The following is a 23,181-nucleotide window of genomic DNA, read 5'->3' as shown; positions in this document are numbered from 1 at the left end:
TTTTCTTGATGAGTCTGGCTAATGGTTTATCAATTTTGTTTATCCTCTCAAAGAACCAGCTTTTACTTTTATTGATCTTTGCTATAGTTTTCTTCATTTCCTTTTCATTTATATCTGATCTGATCTTTATGATTTCTTTCCTTCTGCTAACTTTGGGGGTTTTGTTCTTCTCTCTCTGATTGCTTTAGGTATAAGTTTAGGTTGTTTATTTGAGATATTTCTTGTTTCTTGGGGTAGGATTGTATTGCTATAAACTTCTCTCTTAGAACTGTTTTTGCTGCATCCCACAGGTTTTGGGTCGTCATGTTTTCATTGTCATTTGTTTCTAGGTATTTTTTAAATTTCCTCTTTGACTTCTTCAGTGACTTCTTGGTTATTTTGTAGTGTATTATTTAGCCTCCATGTGTTTGTATTTTTTACAGTTTTTTTCCCTCTAATTGATATCTAGCCTCATAGTGTTGTGGTTGGAAAAGATACCTGATGTGTTTTCAATTTTCTTAAATTTACGAAGACTTGATTTGTGACCCAAGATATGATATATCCTGGAGAATGTCCCATGAGCACTTGAGAAGAAAGTGTATTCTGTTATTTTTGGATGGAATGTCCTACAAATATCAATTAAATCCATCTTGTTAATGTGTCATTTAAAGCTTGTGTTTCCTTATTTTTTTTCATTTTGGATGATCTGTCCATTGGTGAAAGTGGGTACTATTATTGTGTTAACTATTATTGTGTTACTGTCGATTTCCTCATTTAGAGCTGTTAGCAGTTGCCTTATGTATTGAGGTGCTCCTATGTTGGGTGCATAAATATTTACAATTGTTATATCTTCTTGGATTGATTCCTTGATCATTATGTAGTGTCCTTCTTTGTCTCTTGTAGTAGTCTTTATTTTAAAGTCTATTTCGTCTTATATCAGAATTGCTACTCCAACTTTCTTTTCATTTCCATTTGCATGGAATATCCTTTTCCATCCCCTCACTTTCAGTCTGTATGTGTCCCTAGGTCTGAAGTGGGTCTCTTGTAGACAGCATATATATGGGTCTTGTTTTTGTATCCATTCAGCCAGTATATGTCTTTTGGTTGGAACATGTAATCCATTTACATTTAAGGTAACTATTGATATGTTTGTTCCTATTACCATTTTCTAAATTGTTTTGGGTTCGTTTTTGTAGGTCTTTTCCTTCTCTTGTGTTTCCTGCCTAGAGAATTCCTTTAGCATTTGTTGTGAAGCTGGTTTGGTTGTGCTGAATTCTCTTAACTTTTGCTTGTCTGTATAGGTTTTAATTTCTCCATCGAATCTGAATGAGATCCTTATTGGGTAGAGTAATCTTGGTTGTAGGTTTTCCCTTTCATCACTTTAAACATGTCCTGCCACTCCTTTCTGGCTTGCAGAGTTTCTGCTGAAAGATCAGCTGTTAACTTTATGGGGATTCCCTTCTATGTTATTTGTTGCTTTTCCCTTGCTGCTTTTAATATTTTTTCTTTGTATTTAATTTTTCATAGTTTGATTAAGATATGTCGTGGCATGTTTCTCTTTGGATTTATCCTGTGTGGGACTCTCTGTGCTTCCTGGACTTGACTATTTCCTTTCCCATTTAAGGGAAGTTTTCAACTGTAATCTCTTCAGATATTTTCTCAGACCCTTTCTTTTTCTCTTCTTCTTCTGGGACCCCTATAATTCGAATGTTGGTGCATTTAATGTTGTCACAGAGGTCTCTTAGACTGTCCTCAATTCTTTTCATTCTTGTTTCTTTATTCTCCTCTGTGATCATTATCTCCACTATTTTATCTTCCAGGTCACTTATCTGTTCTTCTGCCTCAGTTATTCTGCTATTGATCCCATCTAGGATATTTTTAATTTCATTTTTGTGTTGCTCATCGTTGCTTGCCTCCTCTTTATTTCTTCTAGGTCTTCGTTAAATGCTTCTTGCATTTTGTCTATTCTATTTCCAAGATTTTGGATCATCTTTACTATCATTACTCTGAATTCTTTTTCCGATAGACTGCCTATTTCCTCTTCATTTGTTTGGTCTGGTGAGTTTTTACCTTGCTCCTTCATCTGCTGCATGTTTCTCTGTCTTCTCATTTTAACTTACTGTATTTGGGGTCTCCTTTTCACAGGCTGCAGGTTTGCAGTTCCTGTTGTTTTCGTGTCTGCCCCCAGTGGGTGAGGTTGGTTCAGTGGCTTGTGTAGGCTTCCTTGTGGAGGGGACTGGTGCCTGTGTTCTGGTGTGTGGGGCTGGATCTTGTCTTTCTACGGGGCAGGGCCATGTCCTGGGGTGTGTTTTGGGGTGTCTGTGTACTTAGCATTATTTTAGGCAGCCTCTCTGCTAGTGGGTGGGGTTTTGTTCCTGTCTTGCTAGTTGATTGGCATGGGGCGTCCAACACTGGAGCTTGCTGGCTGTTGGGTGGAGCTAGGTCTAAAGTTGAGATGGAAATCTCTGGGAGAGCTCTCACCAATTGATACTGCGTGGGGCCAGGAGGTCTCTAGTGCTCCAATGTCCTGAATTCAGCTCTCCCACCTCAGAGGCTCAGGCCTGACACCAGGCCGGAGCACCAAGACCCTGTTAACTACATGTCTTAGGCTTCTAAATGTGTATCCAGTGTCCACTGCATAGAAGTCTGATTTTCTCCTGTTGTAATTCACTTTCCAGTCCTTGTAGATTGGCTCTGTTAGATCACTCTTCTGTTGCTCACTAAGGCTGCTCACCGCTACAGTCAGCAATGAGTTCAGAGTTCCTCAGCTTCATCATCTATAAAACAGGAATTATATCAGGCCTACCTCAGAGAGTTGACATGAGAGTTAAATGACTTAGTGTACATAAAGTTCTTGGAGTCGTCCTGGCACGTACTACTTGCGATATAAACGTGCTCTCTGAACTCATTCTGCAGCTCCTGTGGCAGAGTCTAGGAGGTAAAGATACAGCAATAGCAGGCCCACCAGCTCATCCTTGGAGCCTTAAATTCATGAGCTGGCCATGAGCTGGACTCACAGGGATCTGGGAGGCTCCCTGAGGAAGAAAGTACCACGGGACTTCAGGGAGAGGCTGCTCAGAGGGCTCCGGATTTGCCATCCCCACCGCAGAGGAACCTTCCTCATTATGGGAGGCTGCCGCTGGCCTTGCCTTGTGGGGAGGTGGGAGGGAGCTGAGGCTGGGATGGGGAGCCAGCAGCGTTTCCTGCAGAATCCTGGAGGCTCCCGCAAGGCTGGTGCCCTGCAGACCCAGTTCTCATGAACCACCAGCTTCTCCGGCCCCTGCAGCACCTCTCCTGCCTCGCCATCTTCTAACCTTTCTGGAGCCACCAAGCCGAAGCCCACACACCTGTCAGTGCAGAGATAAGTGCCTAATGCTTCCTTCCAGGGCAGATCATCGGAGGCCAAGAGGCCAGGCCCCATTCCCACCCTTACATGGCATATGTTCAGATCCGAACTCCAGGTCTGAAAACTTGTGGGGGGTTCCTGGTGCGAGAAGACTTTGTGGTGACAGCAGCTCACTGCTTGGGAAGGTGAGGCGCTAAGGGGCTTCTGGGCACCAGCAAAGCTGGTCCAGAAGATTTCATGAGAGGAGCCATTGAAAGCAGGGTTCAGGCAATAAAGGGGTGAAAAAAGAGCAGGTAGGGCTTGGGGAGCAGGGAGCAGGCCAGTGTAAACGGGGAGAGAGGAGGACCTGATCAAAAGAAGCAAGATGGGGAGATGGAAGGCACGCATTGGGGCTCAAAATATGAATTCAAGCTCCTTTTTTATTGTAGGGGAGGCCAGATATAAGGTCGCTGGGTTTCCCACCACCCCCAGCTCAAGGCTGTGGAGACCAACGACATAGAGCCCAGTCCCAGAGCCCTCCTGTCCCCACGTTCCCTTGGCTGAGGTCTCGCCACCCTGGGTTGTCACGTGACCTGCATCGGGGACTGCAGTTCCTGCAGCTCAGACCTACCTCTAGGCTCCCTTTCCTTTGCAGCCAAATAAATGTCATCCTGGGGGCCCACAACGTCAGGAGGTTGGAAAGGACTCAGCAGCGCATACCGGTGCTCAGAGCCATCCCCCACCCCAGGTACAATCCGCACAACTACTGGAATGACATCATGTTACTGCAGGTACCGACCCTCTGGTTCTTCACCCGGGCGGCTCCCTCCCAGCTTGGGGGACCAGGGAGGGGGAAGCCGAGCAGACTCCCAGGGTGGTGGTGGGCGTGGGGTGAGCACGGCAGAGACAGTCCCTGAGCGCCTGCATGCTTCCTGCCAGCTGAGGAGCAGGGCCAGACGTAATCGAGCTGTGAGGCCGGTGGCTCTGCCTCAGACCCAGAGCAGGCTGAGTCCTGGGACCCTGTGCACCGTGGCCGGCTGGGGCCTTGTCGGCCTGTACAGGAGAACAGACACGCTCCAGGATGTATGGATCAGGGTGCAGAGGGGTGAGGAGTGCAGTAGACGCTTCACGTTCTACACCGGCCGAACACAGATTTGTGTGGGCGACCCTAGAGAGAGGAAATCCGCCTTCCTGGTAAGACCACGGGCATCTGCCGACACTGTCCGAGACAAAGGGACGTGGGCAGACTGGGCAGTGGGGACAGACTACATCCCCATGGCCTCAGTCTGGGGCCAGACCAGAGTGAGGTGGGGGACTTTTCCCCATCAATCTGGTCTCTGGGGGAATAGCAGGTGCACCAGACACAGGACGTACATGTGCAGCGTTTTCCTGGGGCCGGTGAAGGTACCTTGACCTGGGTTGTTCTGGAGAATAACCATAGCCAGGGCTAAAGACCAGTGATGGAGAAATCCAGAAGCTCGACTTCTGCTTGCCCTCCCGTCTCACACACAGCCAGCAGTGGAAGGAACCCACCCACACCTGTCTTCTCTGAGGGCGGGCCTTAGGGCCGCAGGAGCGGGGAGGCCTGGAGAATGGAGGCCCGGCTCAGTGTCCCTTCCTCTGGTTGCCCACAGGGGGACTCCGGTGGCCCCCTTGTGTGTAACAACGTGGCCCAGGGCATCGTCTCCTACGGAAACAGCACTGGGACTCCTCCAGCAGTCTTCACCAGGATTTCCAGCTTCCTGCCCTGGATACGGAGAACGATGAGACGCTGCCAAGAGTGGGGGCTGGAGTGACACCCCCTGTCACTGACTCCCCTTCTCTGGGGCAGAGCCCAGATCCAGGGCGGTTCCCAGAGCCTTAATAAACATCCATATCTAGAGTGGAAATAACCGATTTCTCATTTGTTCATTAAACATGATTCAGTACACAGCAAATGTGTGCCAGGACTGAGTGTGAGCTCCTCCAGGGAAGTGGGGTCTCTTCCCCAGGACAAGTGAATCCCCGTCCCCACCCACCATCCTGGGAGTCAGGGTGAGCTGCTTCTCTCCTCCAGGCCATCCATTCCTCCATCTCCCCTCCACCCGCTCTGGGGAGTGATGGAAGGACCTATCTTTCCCCAGAGTAAGGCTCCTTATTCTCCACCCTACCACAGACTCTCCTTTAGGTATTAAAGTGTACCCCAAAACTGTGTGCCCTTGGTGTGGGTAGGACAGGCAGACCAAAGGGAGAATTGAAATTCCATACAAGGCCCAATTTAACATATGGTAAACAATTCTCAAATCACTGAGAAACAATGAACTTTTAATAGACGACATTGAAACAAAATAGAGAATCATTGGGGAAAAAAGATAAAGTTGGGTCCACACTTCTCATCATAATCCAAAATAACACTCAGATGGATCAAAACCCTAAATGTAAAAAAAAATCAAACCATACAAGTACTAGAAGAAAGAAAAAAAAAAGGTTTACACTCTTAAAAATATCTAACAAAACACCCATATCAAAGCTGCGCTATTCGCAATGGCCAAGAGATGGGAGCAACCCAAGTGTCTATGGACGGCCAGAGTTTCTGAAACCTTTACCCATACCAGCCCTGACTGTACTATAGACCAGTGTTCTCATTTTCAATCTGATGAGGGTCTCCTTCTGGTTTCATTACTCTAAAATTATACAATACAATACAATATGTTGGCTAAAATAACTTGACTTTATACTAAAGATTAGCTTATGACTGATACATCAATATTATATTCAAATAATAGATTTCTGAAGTCACATAGTTTAAAACCATGCTTTTAACACGTCAAGGTAACTGTAAAGAATCAGCTGGGAAGTTCTTCTATGTTCATCAAAATGGTAATTACTCCTCGCAGTGTGACATTTCCCACCTGAATTTTTGCAGTTTCCATAATCTTGAATAATCACTGAACACATATCAAAGCACCTGATATGCGGAAATGCTCTGGTAAATTTGATCATTCGTTTATAGCTATTTCTTGCCAGAAAGTCATTTGCTTAAGATTCAGTGTAAGTCATTTATCAACAAAAGTTTAATCAATAATACATCTTTGAAATTACTCAGTCATTTTTCCTATATTTGCTACCACCTACCCACAGGAATTCTCTCTCGCTTGTATGTTCTGGGGGAAAACAGTCTCATTGTTAAATGTTTGCATTGGCAGGTGGAAAGAATACTTGACGATGGAGGGGGGAGGAGAGAGCTGTGGAAAAGCCCTCGTCCAGCCCTTCCTCTCTGTGACATTTGCTTAGAGCCCCAGAGCACCGCCCAGGTCAGGACTCAGTCCCCAGGAAACTCCCAGGGCAGACCCACCTCTCCTCTAAGCCTCTCCCTGCCAGTCAGCACTTCCAAGGCAGCTCTCTGCCTCCAGCGGCCCTGCCGGAAATGTTTCTACAGACCTCACCGTGCTCACCTCCAGAGGACAATTCCCTTCATGACCATCCCAGAAGCCAGTTCCACCGCCTCTCACAGCTCAGCATCCTCCCCTGATAAGTAAACCTCAACAGCAGAGCTTTGGCAAGAAAGCATTTTGCACACCAAAAACTAGAGTAAAAGAACACAACTCCTCCCACTTTCTTTCTCCACTTTCCACCTCTGTGCCTTGGAAGCCCTACTGACTTGTCTGGAAAGTCACAAAACCATGGCAAGCTCATGGACAGAAACCCCACCGGGAACTTCTCTCCTGACCCCATAGCTCAGGCAGACTTCCGGTCCCCCAGAGGCCTGGTGCTTGTGTCCTGGGGCAGAGCATCAGAGTCAGGAGAAGCTAGCCACTGGCGATTTGTCATAACTATAGCAACATCACAGAAGTGAGGTCTGGTAACCTTGATAATGGTTGCCTGAGTTTGTCTGGGATATGGTGGGGGCGCCAGGGGAAAGCCACCTGACCCTCGGGTTGGAGAAGAGAGGGCAGCCCAGGACTGCCTAAGGAAATGTCTTTCTTAAAGAAATGTGAAAAAACTCTCAGAAGTGGGTGAAATCTTCCAAATACATTATGAGCCATTTCAAGATTTTAGTTGACATGACCCCCAGAACAACTAAAAAACCCATTAGACTTATACCCATCACGATTGCTTTTTCGCCAGCAATACCACTCCTGGGCATATATCCAGACAAAACTCTAATCCTAAAAGATACCTGCACTCCTATGTTCATAGCAGCACTATTCACAATAGGCAAGACATGGTAGCAACCTAAATGTCCATCAACAGATGAATGGATAAAGAAGATGTGGTACACGTGTACAATAGAATACCTCTTGTTCTTTTTTATGACTGAAATAGCACCATTTGCAGTAACATGGATGCAACTAGAGTTTATCATATTAAGTGAAGTAAGTCAGAAAATGAAAGACAAAAACCATGTGATATCACTTATATGTGAAATCTAAAATATGACACAGATAAACCTATCTACGAAAGAGAAACAGACTCAGACATAGAGAACAGACTTGTGATTGCCAAGGAGGAGGGGGTTGGGGGAGGGGTGGAGTGGGAGGTTGGGCTTAGCAGATGTAACCTATTATATATGGAATGGATGAACAGCAACGTCCTACTGTACAGCACAGAGAGAACTACATGCAGTATCTTATGATTAACCATTATGAAAAAGAATATTTTTAAAAAATAATGTATTTATGTATAACTGAATCACTTTGCTGTACAAAAGAAATTAACACAACATTGTAAATCAGCTATACTTCAACCCATTAGACTGATACCCATCAAGACTGCTTTTTTGCCAGCAGTACCACTCCTGGGCATATATCCAGACAAAACTCTAATCCTAAAAGATACCTGCACTCCTATGTTCCTAGCAGCACTATTCACAATAGGCAAGACATGGTAACAATCTAAATGTCCATCAACAGATGAATGGATAAAGAAATAAGATTGCTTTTTCAAGTTTCCACCGAATTTTCAGAAGTATAATTTTCCCAGGCTACATTATAATCCACTGTTTTGTTGTACAAAAAATTACTAAACCGTTTTTACATCCGTAAATTTAACAGGCCTCTCTCCAAACACTCCCCCCCGGTATCCCACACTCACTTTGCCCTGGCCGGAGCAGATCAGATGGCTCCACTGATTAGCCATTGGCTCTGCATGCTCAGGGACCTTCCTGGGTTACAAGCCCTGGGACGGTACTACGGGTTCCCAGAAAGACAAGACTCTTGTGCTCCTCACCTTCTGTTCCAGTGAGCCGCAGTCAACACGATGTTGTCTTATGCCAGTAAACCCCGACATCTGCTCCAGTCTTGTTTGTTGTCATAGAAACATACAGAGACCATGTAGGGTGGGGCTTGCAGTCTGGTCTTTCTGCCCCATTTGATCTCTCCTGAAAGAGAAAATTTCCCTGGATCTCTCTGTTCATAGGAAACAGGATGGGCACTGCCTGGTGACCTAAAACAATGGGATGTCCAGAGGAGGATAGTCTGCAGTGGTCTTCAGGGACCCAGCACAATGAGATGGGGGCTCCAGGCTTCCCTGGGCAGCATGGCGGGCTGGCAGCGTGACCTGTTTCCTTGCTTAGCTCTTATCTCCCTGTAGAGATGAGGAGCTCAGCCCTTGTTCTGGAGCACTTCAAATACATGTGAAGGGGAAGGGATCTGTCTTCCAGATAAACCATCTAGAAGACCTGGAAATAAATCTCTCTGACCTACCCTGGTTATTTCTTCGTCCCTGAGATTTTCAGATCCCCTTTGTCCTGCTTACTTCCAGGTGAGACTGGTTTCTAAAACCTGAAAATTTGAGCTCATGGAGCGGAATGCTCTGGTTTCTTTCTCCCCCATCATGAGTCAGGCACATAGTAAATGTCCCACAAATACTTGTTGGATATGCAAATGAACAGTCCCCCAAATTGCTTTTGGTCCTAATGCAGCCTGAACCTCAGCACAGATTTATCTTTTTAAGGAATTTAGCCATCAAGATAAAGAGGAACACATGTACAGGATTAGAAATCAGAGTGAGGTTGGGAAATGGGAGGAGGGGGCCTGCGTGGAAGCCAGCTTCCATTAGGGCCATGATCAGTGGTGAGGCAACACTGAGAGGCCCACTTAGGTTCTGGATATCTGCCCTGGTGGAGCAGCGTGGCTCAAGAAAGTGGGGAGAGTGAGGAGGTGACATCTAGGAAACAGTGTAAAATAGCTCTTTCATTCTTGGTCTAGACAACAGCTCTTGGGATAGAGCAACCCACTCTTAGCTTTGGAGAATGGGAAGTTATAAGCCTCATTTTCAGCTTTTCCTCCACATCAGGATCCTGTGCCATCCTAATTATAAGCAACTTTCCATGTGCCAGGGTGTGACCTATGGAGAGAAGACCCACCAGGTCTCCGTGGGAGTCTTTCCTGTAATCTGTGCACTATATACCCAGTGGCAGGTCTGGGGTTTAGCAAATTTCTGGGAATGGACTGAGGCAAGGAACAATCATAGCAATAGTCTTGCTGGGGCACTGGGGAAGTGTTGCTGCTGGAATAAGCCAGGCCTCTGAGGATAGGGAGAGTCACTTACCTCTTTCAGCCCTGGAGGTAGGAGATTGGCCACTAAAAACAGGAGCAAGCTGAGCAGGCCTTAAGTGGCATGTGATTTCTCCGTCCAGGCTTTTTCAATCCTGAATTTCAAAGGGCAGGCTCAGGGCCCACCAATTTACTCCTGGTTCTGTTGATTCTGAAGACATGAGCTTTCATCAGAAAAGTCTGTATGGTGAGGGTGTTGCAGGAACCACATTCTTAGGCCCTTGGTAGTCAGCATGATCACGTTCACCTAGAGAAAATCCTGAACTCTGAATGGAGGAAGGGCTTTGGGGGGTTCAGCATTAGTCAGAAATGGTGTCCCCTTCCTCTAAGTTCAATCCTCCAAGACCATAAATCTGACCCCACCATGCCTTTTGTTTGTCATTAGGTAACTGTCTACTTCCTAGAAAAAAACAAAAAAGCATACAACTATCCAATTATACTCTTTGCAGAGCTTTGGAGTTTTTTTTTTGATAGCTGAAGAGATTTTTTGTTGTTGTTCTAAATGCAAAAGTACCAAGAAAAAGTCTTTCCTAAAATACATTAGCCAAGAGCCTAGCCATCCATCAACTTCTTGGTAGTTTCAGGCAACTGCAAACTGTTGGGGATGGGGGTGAGGACCAGAGATTGAGAATGAAGTGGAGGTGGGGTATTGATGAGAGTACCAGGAAGATAAGGTGATGACAGAATAGGAGAGTTTAAGAAGAGGGGTTTGACAGACAAATGCACCTGAATTTATTGTGTGGTCCAGTCCCAGGTAGCCCTTATAAAGCCAGTATTATTCTCAACTTGTTGATATTTCAAAGGTTTAAAAGACCCCAATATTAAAGTAGTTGGGAAGCATCAGGTAGAGACGGAAAGAGGATAAACAAACTTTGTCATTCTACGTTTTCCAGGTCACTCCTGTCCCATCTGGCCCAGGTAATCTGGGCTCCAGGGAAGACCATCATGTGGGCAAATGTTCTACCCCCAAGGCTCCTTGCTCCTGGTGAGGAACCAGGCATATTTGCTCATGCAGTTCTCTGCACACAGGTGCTTAGGGTTGTCAGCCTTTAGAAGGGCAAGTTCCAAGCTATGATTCTACTTAGAATACAGGCAATCAGCCGGACAGTTTAGATTACTTCTATTTGTTCTTTTGTAATTTAGTACAGATATGAGAAGACTTCTGGAATCTTATCTCAAACTGAACATAAGGTTTAAGCTGTTTTTGCATCATTGGCTCAGTCATTACCCACAAGTTAGAACATGTATCTTCTCATTTTCATTCTCTGCCTCAAGAATGACAGTTCCTTAAAGGGGATATATTGCCTCTTATCTTTGATGATTTACCTCTCCTCCCCACCGCCAATTTGCAAACCACAAGTATGCTCAGCAATGTTGCAGTAATTTATTAAATAACTGTGTTGACACACTGGTCTTTAACACACCTATAAAATATTATTTATGATGTTTGGGAAGTACAGAAAATCAAAGATGATAGACTATAATTTTAGCCCAAAGCAGGTGTTTATCATTTTAACGAATCTTGTCACATAGAACCATGCGTTTTCACAGTTTCTGCAGCTGGTTTCCTGTGCATTTGGCAGTGCTATCACATTTTTCTGATAGGCAGTTTTCCTCTGAGCTATCTGTACCTTGGACTACACTTCCACCCCACACATGGCTCAGGCCTCCCTTCTCCCAGGGTTCCCCATGGATCCACATAATAGTGATCAGCCGTTGTCTCTCTCTGCTCTCCTTCCCCTCCCCTCCTCCTCCTATCTCACCTGACCCACATCTAGCTCTGCTGCACAGACCAAGGGCAAAAGGCACCTGTGTCTGAGCCTAGTGATCGTTCCAGAAGAGCAGCTGGCTGCTCTTGTGAAGTTATCACTAACAAATTTGTAATTGCTTCAGAACTTTTCAGTGAACAGAAGTAAAAAAGGAAGAAGGAAAATGAACAGGGTGTCAGATGTGTGGGACACTACATGCAACATATGTTTAGGGAGTCCCAGAAGGAGTGGAGACGGTTGAAAATTTCACAATATTGATGGAAAAAAACCCCACAAAACCCTGAAGCATTAATGTTCAAAACCAAGAAGCTCAATGAACTCCAAGTAGGATAAAGTATTATAGAAGAATGGGCAAGATTTCCCCCATGCCTCCTTCCCTTCTATCCTAGATCTCATCATTTTATTTCCAGTCCAGCCCTCTCTTCAGATAGCACCTCTGGCTCATTCTCTCCCACAGCTGCTCCTTCTGTGTTATGTCCACCTGTGAGGAGTGCTGGGACGGAGCTACTTCTGTGGTCTATGACATCATTCAGACATGGGGCCTCTTCTCCTTGATCTAGAAACCTAAGTGCTCTTAAGGGAAAAGTAGCTCCAACAGTGCTGTCCATGTTCAGAAGAGGTAGCTGACCACTTTCTCCAAATGACATCTTCTACCATTAGGGCTTTTTAAAATTGAATTGCAAAAGATTCTTTTTTAAAATTACTATTTAAATTACTAATTAAATTATGAGGTAAAATATACCTAATGGAAAATTTACCTATTAACCAATTTTAAGTGTGCAGTTCAATGGCATTAAGTACATGCATATCGTTGTGCAACCTTCACCATTAACCATCTTAAGAAATTTTTCACTTCCCAAATTGAAACTCTGAACCCACTAAACAGTAACTCCCCATTATCCTTTCCCCCTAGCCCCTGGGAATCACCATTCTACTTTGTGTCACTATGAATTTGCAATAGATTCTTAAATAAATGCAAGAGTCTTGAGCACGGTCACATCATCAGTCTTATACCTCATTTATCACTTACACCTTAATAGGTAGTAGACAAAACCTATACAAATGGAGACTGTAAGAAAAGAGGAAGGGACGAAGGGAGAGCTGGGGAGGGGGCAAGTCATCACAAACAAGCCTGCCTGAATTCATCCTTCTGACCCTGACCACCAAGTTGAAGCCAAGGTTCCTCCTACATTTTACTGAATGTACAGGTACGCTAGAGAGGCCTAACGCTCCATACTTTTGGCCATTTTGTAAGCTAAAGAAAGATATGAGAGGCAAATTTCCTCATCTGGGTGGAGTATCGACGTCATCTGGGACAACTGAAAGATGCCTGAAGCCTGGGGAGGGCCTCTGTTCTTGTTTTCAAGGAAAGAAGAGCCCCAGTTAAAAGTGACTGCCCCCACCTGGGCATCCCCCTCTGGCCTTTCTATAAAACTCACTGTATTGAGAAGAATGGGGGATGCAGAGGAAATATTTGTGCAATTGCCTCCAGAAACCACACCCCTCGTCCTGACACTCAGTGGAGCCAATCTCTAGAGTGGAGGATGGGATCTTCTCCCACTGGTCTGGTATTCATTGCCTGACAGGTGAGTTCGGCATGAGGCTTGAGAACACTCAACTTGTGGCTTGGTCTAGAAGGTCCCAGCCTTAGGCTCTGAGGAGAATTTCCACAAGAGAGGATACAGAGATTCCAGAAGAATCTCAGCTTAGTCAAACACTATCAATTTACTGAGACATACGAATAACTGGAAAGCCCCAAGGAGAGAGATTTCATTTCAGAGAAACAGATGGTATGATCACTTGGTCCCGTGATACAAATAGATCTAAGAGAAGCAGGCTGAATGGCCCTGTGGCCAGAGGGACTGGGAGAGAATAGAGTTGAAGAACAGCACATTCTGATTGAGAGAGTGCTGGCTGGGAGTTGGGAGACTGGGGACCAGTTCCTGTGGAGAACACGCCACATGGCTGTGTTGGTCACTACCTGGCCTCGTAGTTTTAATGGTTAGTGTCTATCAGTGTATTTCAAAATTTTTCTATCTACAGTCATGAATATTTTCCTTAAGTAAAATTTGGACACATGCCAAATATTTAAAACAGATGCACAGCTCTGATTAAATGGTGTGGGGTGGAGGTTTGATCTCTTTCTTTTCTTTCCCTTCTAGGCAGTTCCACAATTTGAAAACCATGAGACATGATGAAACTCGATTGACAAACAGCTGGTCTACCAGAGCCATCCTGCAGACCATAGGGCACTTGCCATTTTATCTGGTCTGGGTCTTTTATCTCCATCAGAATGTGGGTTGTCTTTCCCCACAGGGATTTGGTGTGGATCGTTTCCTCCTCCGTGATGTTTTGGGCACCGTGCTTCACAGATATTTGTGGTAGAAAAGGTGAGGTGGGTGCCCTCATACTGGCTTTCATTAGTCATCTGGTCTCTCCTTGCTTGGGAATTTGAAGTCTCAGCGATGACTGTCATGCCAGCAAAGGCTTTCACTCTCCAGTGTGAATACCTGGAGGTGAGGTCATTCAGCCATATCAGAGGCTGGCTACGACTGAAACACATACTAATAGTCAACGTTGTAATTGTACACTCAAGCACTAACACGGCAAATTTTCTGGATTGTCGAAACGATATAGAACTTTTCTATACACAAAACAGTGAATCATACTGTAGCCAGAGAAAATTATACTTCTGGATATTCAGTGGAAACTTTAAAACGTAATCATAATAGGGTATCATTCTAATGGGGTATTTAGTTGTTCTGGGGGTCATGTCAACTAAAATCTTGAAATGGTTCATAATGTATTTGGAAGATTTCACCCACTTCTGAGAGTTTTTTCACATTTCTATAAGAAAGACATTTCCTTAGGCAGTCCTGGGCTGCCCTCTCTTCTCCAACCCGAGGGTCAGGTGGCTTTCCCCTGGCGCCCCCACCATTTCCCAGACAAACTCAGGCAACCATTATCAAGGTTACCAGACCTCACTTCTGTGATGTTGCTATAGTTATGACAAATCGCCAGTGGCTAGCTTCTCCTGACTCTGATGCTCTGCCCCAGGACACAAGCACCAGGCCTCTGGGGGACCGGAAGTCTGCCTGAGCTATGGGGTCAGGAGAGAAGTTCCCGGTGGGGTTTCTGTCCATGAGCTTGCCATGGTTTTGTGACTTTCCAGACAAGTCAGTAGGGCTTCCAAGGCACAGAGGTGGAAAGTGGAGAAAGAAAGTGGGAGGAGTTGTGTTCTTTTACTCTAGTTTTTGGTGTGCAAAATGCTTTCTTGCCAAAGCTCTGCTGTTGAGGTTTACTTATCAGGGGAGGATGCTGAGCTGTGAGAGGCGGTGGAACTGGCTTCTGGGATGGTCATGAAGGGAATTGTCCTCTGGAGGTGAGCACGGTGAGGTCTGTAGAAACATTTCCGGCAGGGCCGCTGGAGGCAGAGAGCTGCCTTGGAAGTGCTGACTGGCAGGGAGAGGCTTAGAGGAGAGGTGGGTCTGCCCTGGGAGTTTCCTGGGGACTGAGTCCTGACCTGGGCGGTGCTCTGGGGCTCTAAGCAAATGTCACAGAGAGGAAGGGCTGGACGAGGGCTTTTCCACAGCTCTCTCCTCCCCCCTCCATCGTCAAGTATTCTTTCCACCTGCCAATGCAAACATTTAACAATGAGACTGTTTTCCCCCAGAACATACAAGCGAGAGAGAATTCCTGTGGGTAGGTGGTAGCAAATATAGGAAAAATGACTGAGTAATTTCAAAGATGTATTATTGATTAAACTTTTGTTGATAAATGACTTACACTGAATCTTAAGCAAATGACTTTCTGGCAAGAAATAGCTATAAACGAATGATCAAATTTACCAGAGCATTTCCGCATATCAGGTGCTTTGATATGTGTTCAGTGATTATTCAAGATTATGGAAACTGCAAAAATTCAGGTGGGAAATGTCACACTGCGAGGAGTAATTACCATTTTGATGAACATAGAAGAACTTCCCAGCTGATTCTTTACAGTTACCTTGACGTGTTAAAAGCATGGTTTTAAACTATGTGACTTCAGAAATCTATTATTTGAATATAATATTGATGTATCAGTCATAAGCTAATCTTTAGTATAAAGTCAAGTTATTTTAGCCAACATATTGTATTGTATTGTATAATTTTAGAGTAATGAAACCAGAAGGAGACCCTCATCAGATTGAAAATGAGAACACTGGTCTATAGTACAGTCAGGGCTGGTATGGGTAAAGGTTTCAGAAACTCTGGCCGTCCATAGACACTTGGGTTGCTCCCATCTCTTGGCCATTGCGAATAGCGCAGCTTTGATATGGGTGTTTTGTTAGATATTTTTAAGAGTGTAAACCTTTTTTTTTTCTTTCTTCTAGTACTTGTATGGTTTGATTTTTTTTTACATTTAGGGTTTTGATCCATCTGAGTGTTATTTTGGATTATGATGAGAAGTGTGGACCCAACTTTATCTTTTTTCCCCAATGATTCTCTATTTTGTTTCAATGTCGTCTATTAAAAGTTCATTGTTTCTCAGTGATTTGAGAATTGTTTACCATATGTTAAATTGGGCCTTGTATGGAATTTCAATTCTCCCTTTGGTCTGCCTGTCCTACCCACACCAAGGGCACACAGTTTTGGGGTACACTTTAATACCTAAAGGAGAGTCTGTGGTAGGGTGGAGAATAAGGAGCCTTACTCTGGGGAAAGATAGGTCCTTCCATCACTCCCCAGAGCGGGTGGAGGGGAGATGGAGGAATGGATGGCCTGGAGGAGAGAAGCAGCTCACCCTGACTCCCAGGATGGTGGGTGGGGACGGGGATTCACTTGTCCTGGGGAAGAGACCCCACTTCCCTGGAGGAGCTCACACTCAGTCCTGGCACACATTTGCTGTGTACTGAATCATGTTTAATGAACAAATGAGAAATCGGTTATTTCCACTCTAGATATGGATGTTTATTAAGGCTCTGGGAACCGCCCTGGATCTGGGCTCTGCCCCAGAGAAGGGGAGTCAGTGACAGGGGGTGTCACTCCAGCCCCCACTCTTGGCAGCGTCTCATCGTTCTCCGTATCCAGGGCAGGAAGCTGGAAATCCTGGTGAAGACTGCTGGAGGAGTCCCAGTGCTGTTTCCGTAGGAGACGATGCCCTGGGCCACGTTGTTACACACAAGGGGGCCACCGGAGTCCCCCTGTGGGCAACCAGAGGAAGGGACACTGAGCCGGGCCTCCATTCTCCAGGCCTCCCCGCTCCTGCGGCCCTAAGGCCCGCCCTCAGAGAAGACAGGTGTGGGTGGGTTCCTTCCACTGCTGGCTGTGTGTGAGACGGGAGGGCAAGCAGAAGTCGAGCTTCTGGATTTCTCCATCACTGGTCTTTAGCCCTGGCTATGGTTATTCTCCAGAACAACCCAGGTCAAGGTACCTTCACCGGCCCCAGGAAAACGCTGCACATGTACGTCCTGTGTCTGGTGCACCTGCTATTCCCCCAGAGACCAGATTGATGGGGAAAAGTCCCCCACCTCACTCTGGTCTGGCCCCAGACTGAGGCCATGGGGATGTAGTCTGTCCCCACTGCCCAGTCTGCCCACGTCCCTTTGTCTCGGACAGTGTCGGCAGATGCCCGTGGTCTTACCAGGAAGGCGGATTTCCTCTCTCTAGGGTCGCCCACACAAATCTGTGTTCGGCCGGTGTAGAACGTGAAGCGTCTACTGCACTCCTCACCCCTCTGCACCCTGATCCATACATCCTGGAGCGTGTCTGTTCTCCTGTACAGGCCGACAAGGCCCCAGCCGGCCACGGTGCACAGGGTCCCAGGACTCAGCCTGCTCTGGGTCTGAGGCAGAGCCACCGGCCTCACAGCTCGATTACGTCTGGCCCTGCTCCTCAGCTGGCAGGAAGCATGCAGGCGCTCAGGGACTGTCTCTGCCGTGCTCACCCCACGCCCACCACCACCCTGGGAGTCTGCTCGGCTTCCCCCTCCCTGGTCCCCCAAGCTGGGAGGGAGCCGCCCGGGTGAAGAACCAGAGGGTCGGTACCTGCAGTAACATGATGTCATTCCAGTAGTTGTGCGGATTGTACCTGGGGTGGGGGATGGCTCTGAGCACCGGTATGCGCTGCTGAGTCCTTTCCAACCTCCTGACGTTGTGGGCCCCCAGGATGACATTTATTTGGCTGCAAAGGAAAGGGAGCCTAGAGGTAGGTCTGAGCTGCAGGAACTGCAGTCCCCGATGCAGGTCACGTGACAACCCAGGGTGGCGAGACCTCAGCCAAGGGAACGTGGGGACAGGAGGGCTCTGGGACTGGGCTCTATGTCGTTGGTCTCCACAGCCTTGAGCTGGGGGTGGTGGGAAACCCAGCGACCTTATATCTGGCCTCCCCTACAATAAAAAAGGAGCTTGAATTCATATTTTGAGCCCCAATGCGTGCCTTCCATCTCCCCATCTTGCTTCTTTTGATCAGGTCCTCCTCTCTCCCCGTTTACACTGGCCTGCTCCCTGCTCCCCAAGCCCTACCTGCTCTTTTTTCACCCCTTTATTGCCTGAACCCTGCTTTCAATGGCTCCTCTCATGAAATCTTCTGGACCAGCTTTGCTGGTGCCCAGAAGCCCCTTAGCGCCTCACCTTCCCAAGCAGTGAGCTGCTGTCACCACAAAGTCTTCTCGCACCAGGAACCCCCCACAAGTTTTCAGACCTGGAGTTCGGATCTGAACATATGCCATGTAAGGGTGGGAATGGGGCCTGGCCTCTTGGCCTCCGATGATCTGCCCTGGAAGGAAGCATTAGGCACTTATCTCTGCACTGACAGGTGTGTGGGCTTCGGCTTGGTGGCTCCAGAAAGGTTAGAAGATGGCGAGGCAGGAGAGGTGCTGCAGGGGCCGGAGAAGCTGGTGGTTCATGAGAACTGGGTCTGCAGGGCACCAGCCTTGCGGGAGCCTCCAGGATTCTGCAGGAAACGCTGCTGGCTCCCCATCCCAGCCTCAGCTCCCTCCCACCTCCCCACAAGGCAAGGCCAGCGGCAGCCTCCCATAATGAGGAAGGTTCCTCTGCGGTGGGGATGGCAAATCCGGAGCCCTCTGAGCAGCCTCTCCCTGAAGTCCCGTGGTACTTTCTTCCTCAGGGAGCCTCCCAGATCCCTGTGAGTCCAGCTCATGGCCAGCTCATGAATTTAAGGCTCCAAGGATGAGCTGGTGGGCCTGCTATTGCTGTATCTTTACCTCCTAGACTCTGCCACAGGAGCTGCAGAATGAGTTCAGAGAGCACGTTTATATCGCAAGTAGTACGTGCCAGGACGACTCCAAGAACTTTATGTACACTAAGTCATTTAACTCTCATGTCAACTCTCTGAGGTAGGCCTGATATAATTCCTGTTTTATAGATGATGAAGCTGAGGAACTCTGAACTCATACAAGCTGTGCAATGAGACAGGGTTAGGAAGCGCCTGAGTGGTCTGGCTCCAGAGTCTATGGGACAGGGTCGGCCTCTGAGGATGGGGACGGTCACTCACCTGCCCTAGCCCTGGGGGGCAGGAGAAGGACCACCAGGAGCAGGAGTGGCCGCATCTTCCTGGGAAGTCTGCCCAGTCAGTTGCTGCTGGTGCTTCCTCCTGCCAGACTTTGAGCCCCTGAAAGAGGAAGGAAGGGTGAGGGTGGGGGCTTGAGAATTCACATTCCCATTCTCCTGCTGCTGTGATAGGTTTCATCACCCAAGGCTGCCCAAGAGGCTTGCCCACTAACTGCCAGTGATCTGGGGGAAGACAGTAACCCAAGCCTTCAGCGCAATATCCCGCACAGCTGCTGAGTCAGTGCTGGCCGCGGAAATGGGAAGCCAGGGCAACAGGGATGGGGACTGGGTCACTGTGTCCCAGAACCTCAAACCCACCTAATTCAATAATCCCTACAAGCATCAGAGCTGGGAGCTGTCTGTTGCCTCCTTCCTCTCCCTCAGGGACTGGAGCCTGCATGTTTTCACCCTTTGGTCTTAGCCCCCTGTTGAGACCCTTGCTGCTCCCACTGCTTTCTAGAAGTTGTCATGCAGATTGAGTAGCTCTCTCTCCTGAGTGTGTGGAGGACACTGCCAGAGAAAGGAAAGGGAAGAATGAGGCTCTGCCACTGACCATTACGCTCTCAGGTCACTTGAGCCCCAGCAAACTCTCAGTGAAATCTTGACACTGTGGACGACTTCTGTTTTCCTGCTTCCTACTCAAGGCGAAGGCCTTTATGTTCCAGAAGGTTCTCTGCATGCAGAAAAGGCCTAGTGACTTGATTTTGTTGCAAGCCATAAGACCCTGGTGGAAAAACATCTCAGATCCTATTCATCCATGGTATAAGAGTCCCATCAACCTAATCCCATCTCTGTCCCAGGGGTGTTAGCTTCTAAGGAGGTACTTCACTGCTGTGCTCCCTGTAACACATGAAGAAGTGGACCCAGGCATTCATCATTGAGAGAAAGGCATGGCAGAGTCCTGCAGAGTAACACAATGGACTGTGAGACCTTCTTAACAATACTTAGAAGATTCTCTGTTGGTAAAGAAAGCACTACAATATAGTAAAATTTTTCCAAAAGTATAAAAATTGAAAGCTAATACAATTCTCTGTCTTCTATGGATTATGATAACCCACTTGAAAATGTTATAAAAGTTAAGGATCCTCTCCCTATATATAAATATACACAGGTTATAGCTTATTTTCAGAGCTGCCAAGAACTTAATCCTTCCTCTAATGCACGGTTTATAACTGCAACGTCATGAAATTTCTTCAGGCATCTGAAAAGTAATATGCAGAAAACAGGGGAAAAGAAACGAAAATAGTATAAGAGCTTTATTAGTGCCTTAGCATATCTGGGTAATTTTAATTTATTGTTAATTAATGTTTTTCAACACTTTATTTTATTTTAAAAACTTTAATGTAACTTTTTTTAAAAGTAAAGGATAAAGAATAGCATGTGAAGAAATGGGAGTCAAATATATATGCTCCCAATGATCTTAATAGAGATGTGGATAGGGGATTTCATTAACAGTGACTAGGATTTCATGCCGATCTTCCCACCAAAAACAACCGAAAGAAACCTGTTTAAAATGGCTAAAAACCTTAAAAGCCTTGAAGAAATGCCAATGTAGGAGTGAATACCAGGCCAAAACTAAAGGAATAATGGGTGTCCAGTTAGACAGTTACTATTGTTCTGTGGAAATTTGCTGAACCCACAAAATTCGAACTTCTGTTTTAATGAGCATATAAAGTGAGAGGTACAGAAATCAAAGAGGGAGGAGATATGGGGATATATGTATATGTATAGCTGATTCACTTTGTTGTAAAGCAGAAACTAACACACCATTGTAAAGCAATTATACTCCAATAAAGATGTTAAAAAATAAATAAATAAATTTTTAAAAATAAAAGAAATTAAAAAAAAAACAAATCAAAGAACAAGACCCACACAAGCAGGTCTAGTCAAACCCTCCTCACAATAAGGTGGAAACTGAAAAGTTTACACACTCAAAGTAACAAAGAAGAGTTAATGGGCAAGTGCTTACATGTAATTTCATGAAAGATGGAAATAGTACTGGACTTTCATGAACTCTCATACCTTGAACTTCGATTAATGTTGTTATGGACTGTTTGCTAAAGTACCTGGCAAAATCAAATGCAAATGTAGAGGAAATTCACTTAATTCCAGTGTGTGAATTACACCTAAATATTGTTTTTCAAGTACAGTGACAAGCATATAGTCAAATATAAACAAATCAACAAGCAAGCAAAAATATAAGACACCATGACTAATAAACAATAGATGATAAGAGAAAAAATACTCTAATTATTGGGATAATACTATCAGTAAAATAAAATATAGATTGCCAAAAAAATTATGCTGAAATAAAAACAAGCTTTAAAAGCACTCCCATGTTATGTCATAATTCTAGTTATTACTTTAAAATGTATATCTCAGAAATAACTAAATTCCCTTGTCAATTTGCATTATCATGAACTTTCATCAAAAAAAGAAAAAGCACTCTCGGGAACATTAACCTTAAAAAAATGACATCTGAAAAAGAGCTAAATACAACTTCTAAAAGTGAGAAATATGAAAACACCAAAATTAAAGTCACAGTGAATAAAGTTAATAACAGATTAGACAAAGATGAAAATAGAATTACTAACCTGAAATAGCTCAGAAAGAATTGTCAAGAATAGAGCACAGACAGGCATAAAGATAAATATATAGAAAATAGTAGAATTAGAAGGTTGAACATATGTTGAATTAAAGTTCTAGAAGAAGAGAGAGAATGGGGGGGAAAGTAATATATAATGAGATAGTGGTTGAGATTTTGTTAAAACTGATGACAAAAATGCAGTTAGAGTTTAAAAAAATACAAATAAATCTCAAGCAGAATACAGAAAAGAAATCTATACCTAGAAATCAATATTATAAAGAAATAGCAGAAATCTTAAGGACAAGTAGAGTAAGATAGATTACACACTTTCGAATGAATGGTAGAGCAAAGGCAGAATTTTCAACAGCAGCAGTGAGTGGATGCTACTCAGGAAGAAATGTCTTCATAGTCATTTGAGAAGATTTTGAAGCACATCTTATAAATTGATTAGTAATGTTATAGAAGTTATGAATAGCTGATGAAAAAAACGAACACATATAGAACATCTTACCCAACAAAGGCAGATTACACACTTTACAAGCACATATAGATGTTGACCATAGATTAGGCCATAGATTAGGTCTCAAAAATGTTTAAAGGATTAAAATGATGCATCATTTTTCATAGACCACAATGAGTTTAAGTTAGAATTTCATAACAAGAATATGAGCAGAAAATCCTTATATTTTTAAAACTAACGAAATAGACTGCTAAATACAGAGGATCCTTGAACAACAGGCATTTGAAATGGACAGGTCCACTTACACATGGCTTTTTCTCAGTAGTAAACATGAGAGTACTACACTACCCATGGTTGGTAGCAAAACCACAGAACAGAGGACCAACTATAAGTTATACTTGGATTTTCCACTAGGTGAAGGGCCAATGAACCTAAACTCCCACACTGTTCAAAGGCCAAATGACTCATGAGTAAAAACATAATGGAAACAAAAAATGAGTTCAAAATGATTAATAATGATGAAAATAATTTATAGTAAAATTTGTTGGGTATGTGAATAAAGATGAAACTTGATTATTTAACACTATACCTCAAATTAATTAATTTAAAGGAAAAAACTTAAAACTTTGGATATAGGAGAATTTCTTTATACACTTAACATTGGAAAACAACTTTATACAAAATATACAAAGCACTAACCATCAATAATAATGCACAAATTGATCTACATTAAATGTTTGTTGTGTATATATGAATAAAGATGAAATTCTGGTTACACAGGACACATTTTTTTAAATTTAATTTTATTTTTTTATACAGCAGGTTCTTATTAGTTATCCATTTTATACATATTAGGGTATATATGTCAATCCCAATCTCCCTATTCATCACACCACCACCCCCCGCCACTTTCCCCCCTTGATGTCCATAAGTTTGTTCTCTACATCTGTGTCTCAATTTCTGTCCTGCAAACTGG

At 44.9% G+C, this 23,181-nt stretch overlaps 2 protein-coding genes across 5 annotated transcripts in view; one reads left to right on the top strand and one right to left on the bottom strand.

The window, feature by feature from the left end:
- The first annotated feature begins 2,936 nt into the window (after positions 1-2,936).
- LOC112067657 (cathepsin G-like) lies at positions 2,937-5,209 on the top strand. Of its 2 annotated transcripts, none has more exons than XM_028495366.2 (4): positions 2,937-3,510; positions 3,960-4,095; positions 4,244-4,498; positions 4,939-5,209. In XM_028495366.2, the coding sequence occupies exons 1-4, from the start codon at positions 3,413-3,415 to the stop codon at positions 5,098-5,100; spliced, it is 651 nt and encodes a 216-aa protein (XP_028351167.1). In that variant the 5' UTR covers positions 2,937-3,412; the 3' UTR covers positions 5,101-5,209. The 2 variants fall into 2 exon arrangements, with proteins under 2 accessions (XP_028351167.1, XP_028351166.1); XM_028495365.2 differs by having other exon boundaries at positions 3,754-4,095.
- An 11,311-nt stretch (positions 5,210-16,520) lies between these two features.
- LOC102984870 (cathepsin G-like) overlaps positions 16,521-23,181 on the bottom strand; it is a 47,173-nt gene continuing 40,512 nt past the window's right edge. The window contains exons 2-7 of one of the 3 annotated variants that reach the window (XM_028495655.2): positions 19,712-19,831; positions 19,103-19,219; positions 18,220-18,541; positions 17,635-17,770; positions 17,232-17,486; positions 16,521-16,791 (exon numbers count right to left, since the gene is read on the bottom strand). In XM_028495655.2, coding sequence (XP_028351456.1) covers positions 16,630-16,791; positions 17,232-17,486; positions 17,635-17,770; positions 18,220-18,317 — 651 coding nt within the window. In that variant the 5' untranslated portion in view covers positions 18,318-18,541; positions 19,103-19,219; positions 19,712-19,831 and the 3' untranslated portion in view covers positions 16,521-16,629. Of the gene's footprint in view, positions 16,792-17,231; positions 17,487-17,634; positions 17,771-18,219; positions 18,554-19,102; positions 19,220-19,711; positions 19,832-23,181 lie in introns of those variants that run through there. The other 2 variants (XM_028495654.2, XM_028495656.2) reach the window with 2 other exon arrangements.

The sequence above is a fragment of the Physeter macrocephalus genome, chromosome 11 (genome assembly GCF_002837175.3).
Source record: "Physeter macrocephalus isolate SW-GA chromosome 11, ASM283717v5, whole genome shotgun sequence".
NCBI lineage: Eukaryota > Metazoa > Chordata > Mammalia > Artiodactyla > Physeteridae > Physeter > Physeter macrocephalus.
Note: the sequence above shows the minus strand (reverse complement) of the source record. Positions and strands in the feature narration are given on the sequence as shown.

Coding starts and splice junctions, on each gene's coding strand:
- LOC112067657 (XM_028495365.2), top strand. CDS start 3,352: ATGCTTCCTTCCAGGGCAGATCATCGGAGGCCAAGAGGCCAGGCCCCA. Junction 3,511..3,753: donor GCAGCTCACTGCTTGGGAAG/GTGAGGCGCTAA, acceptor TTTTTATTGTAG/GGGAGGCCAGATATAAGGTC. Junction 4,096..4,243: donor ATGACATCATGTTACTGCAG/GTACCGACCCTC, acceptor GCTTCCTGCCAG/CTGAGGAGCAGGGCCAGACG.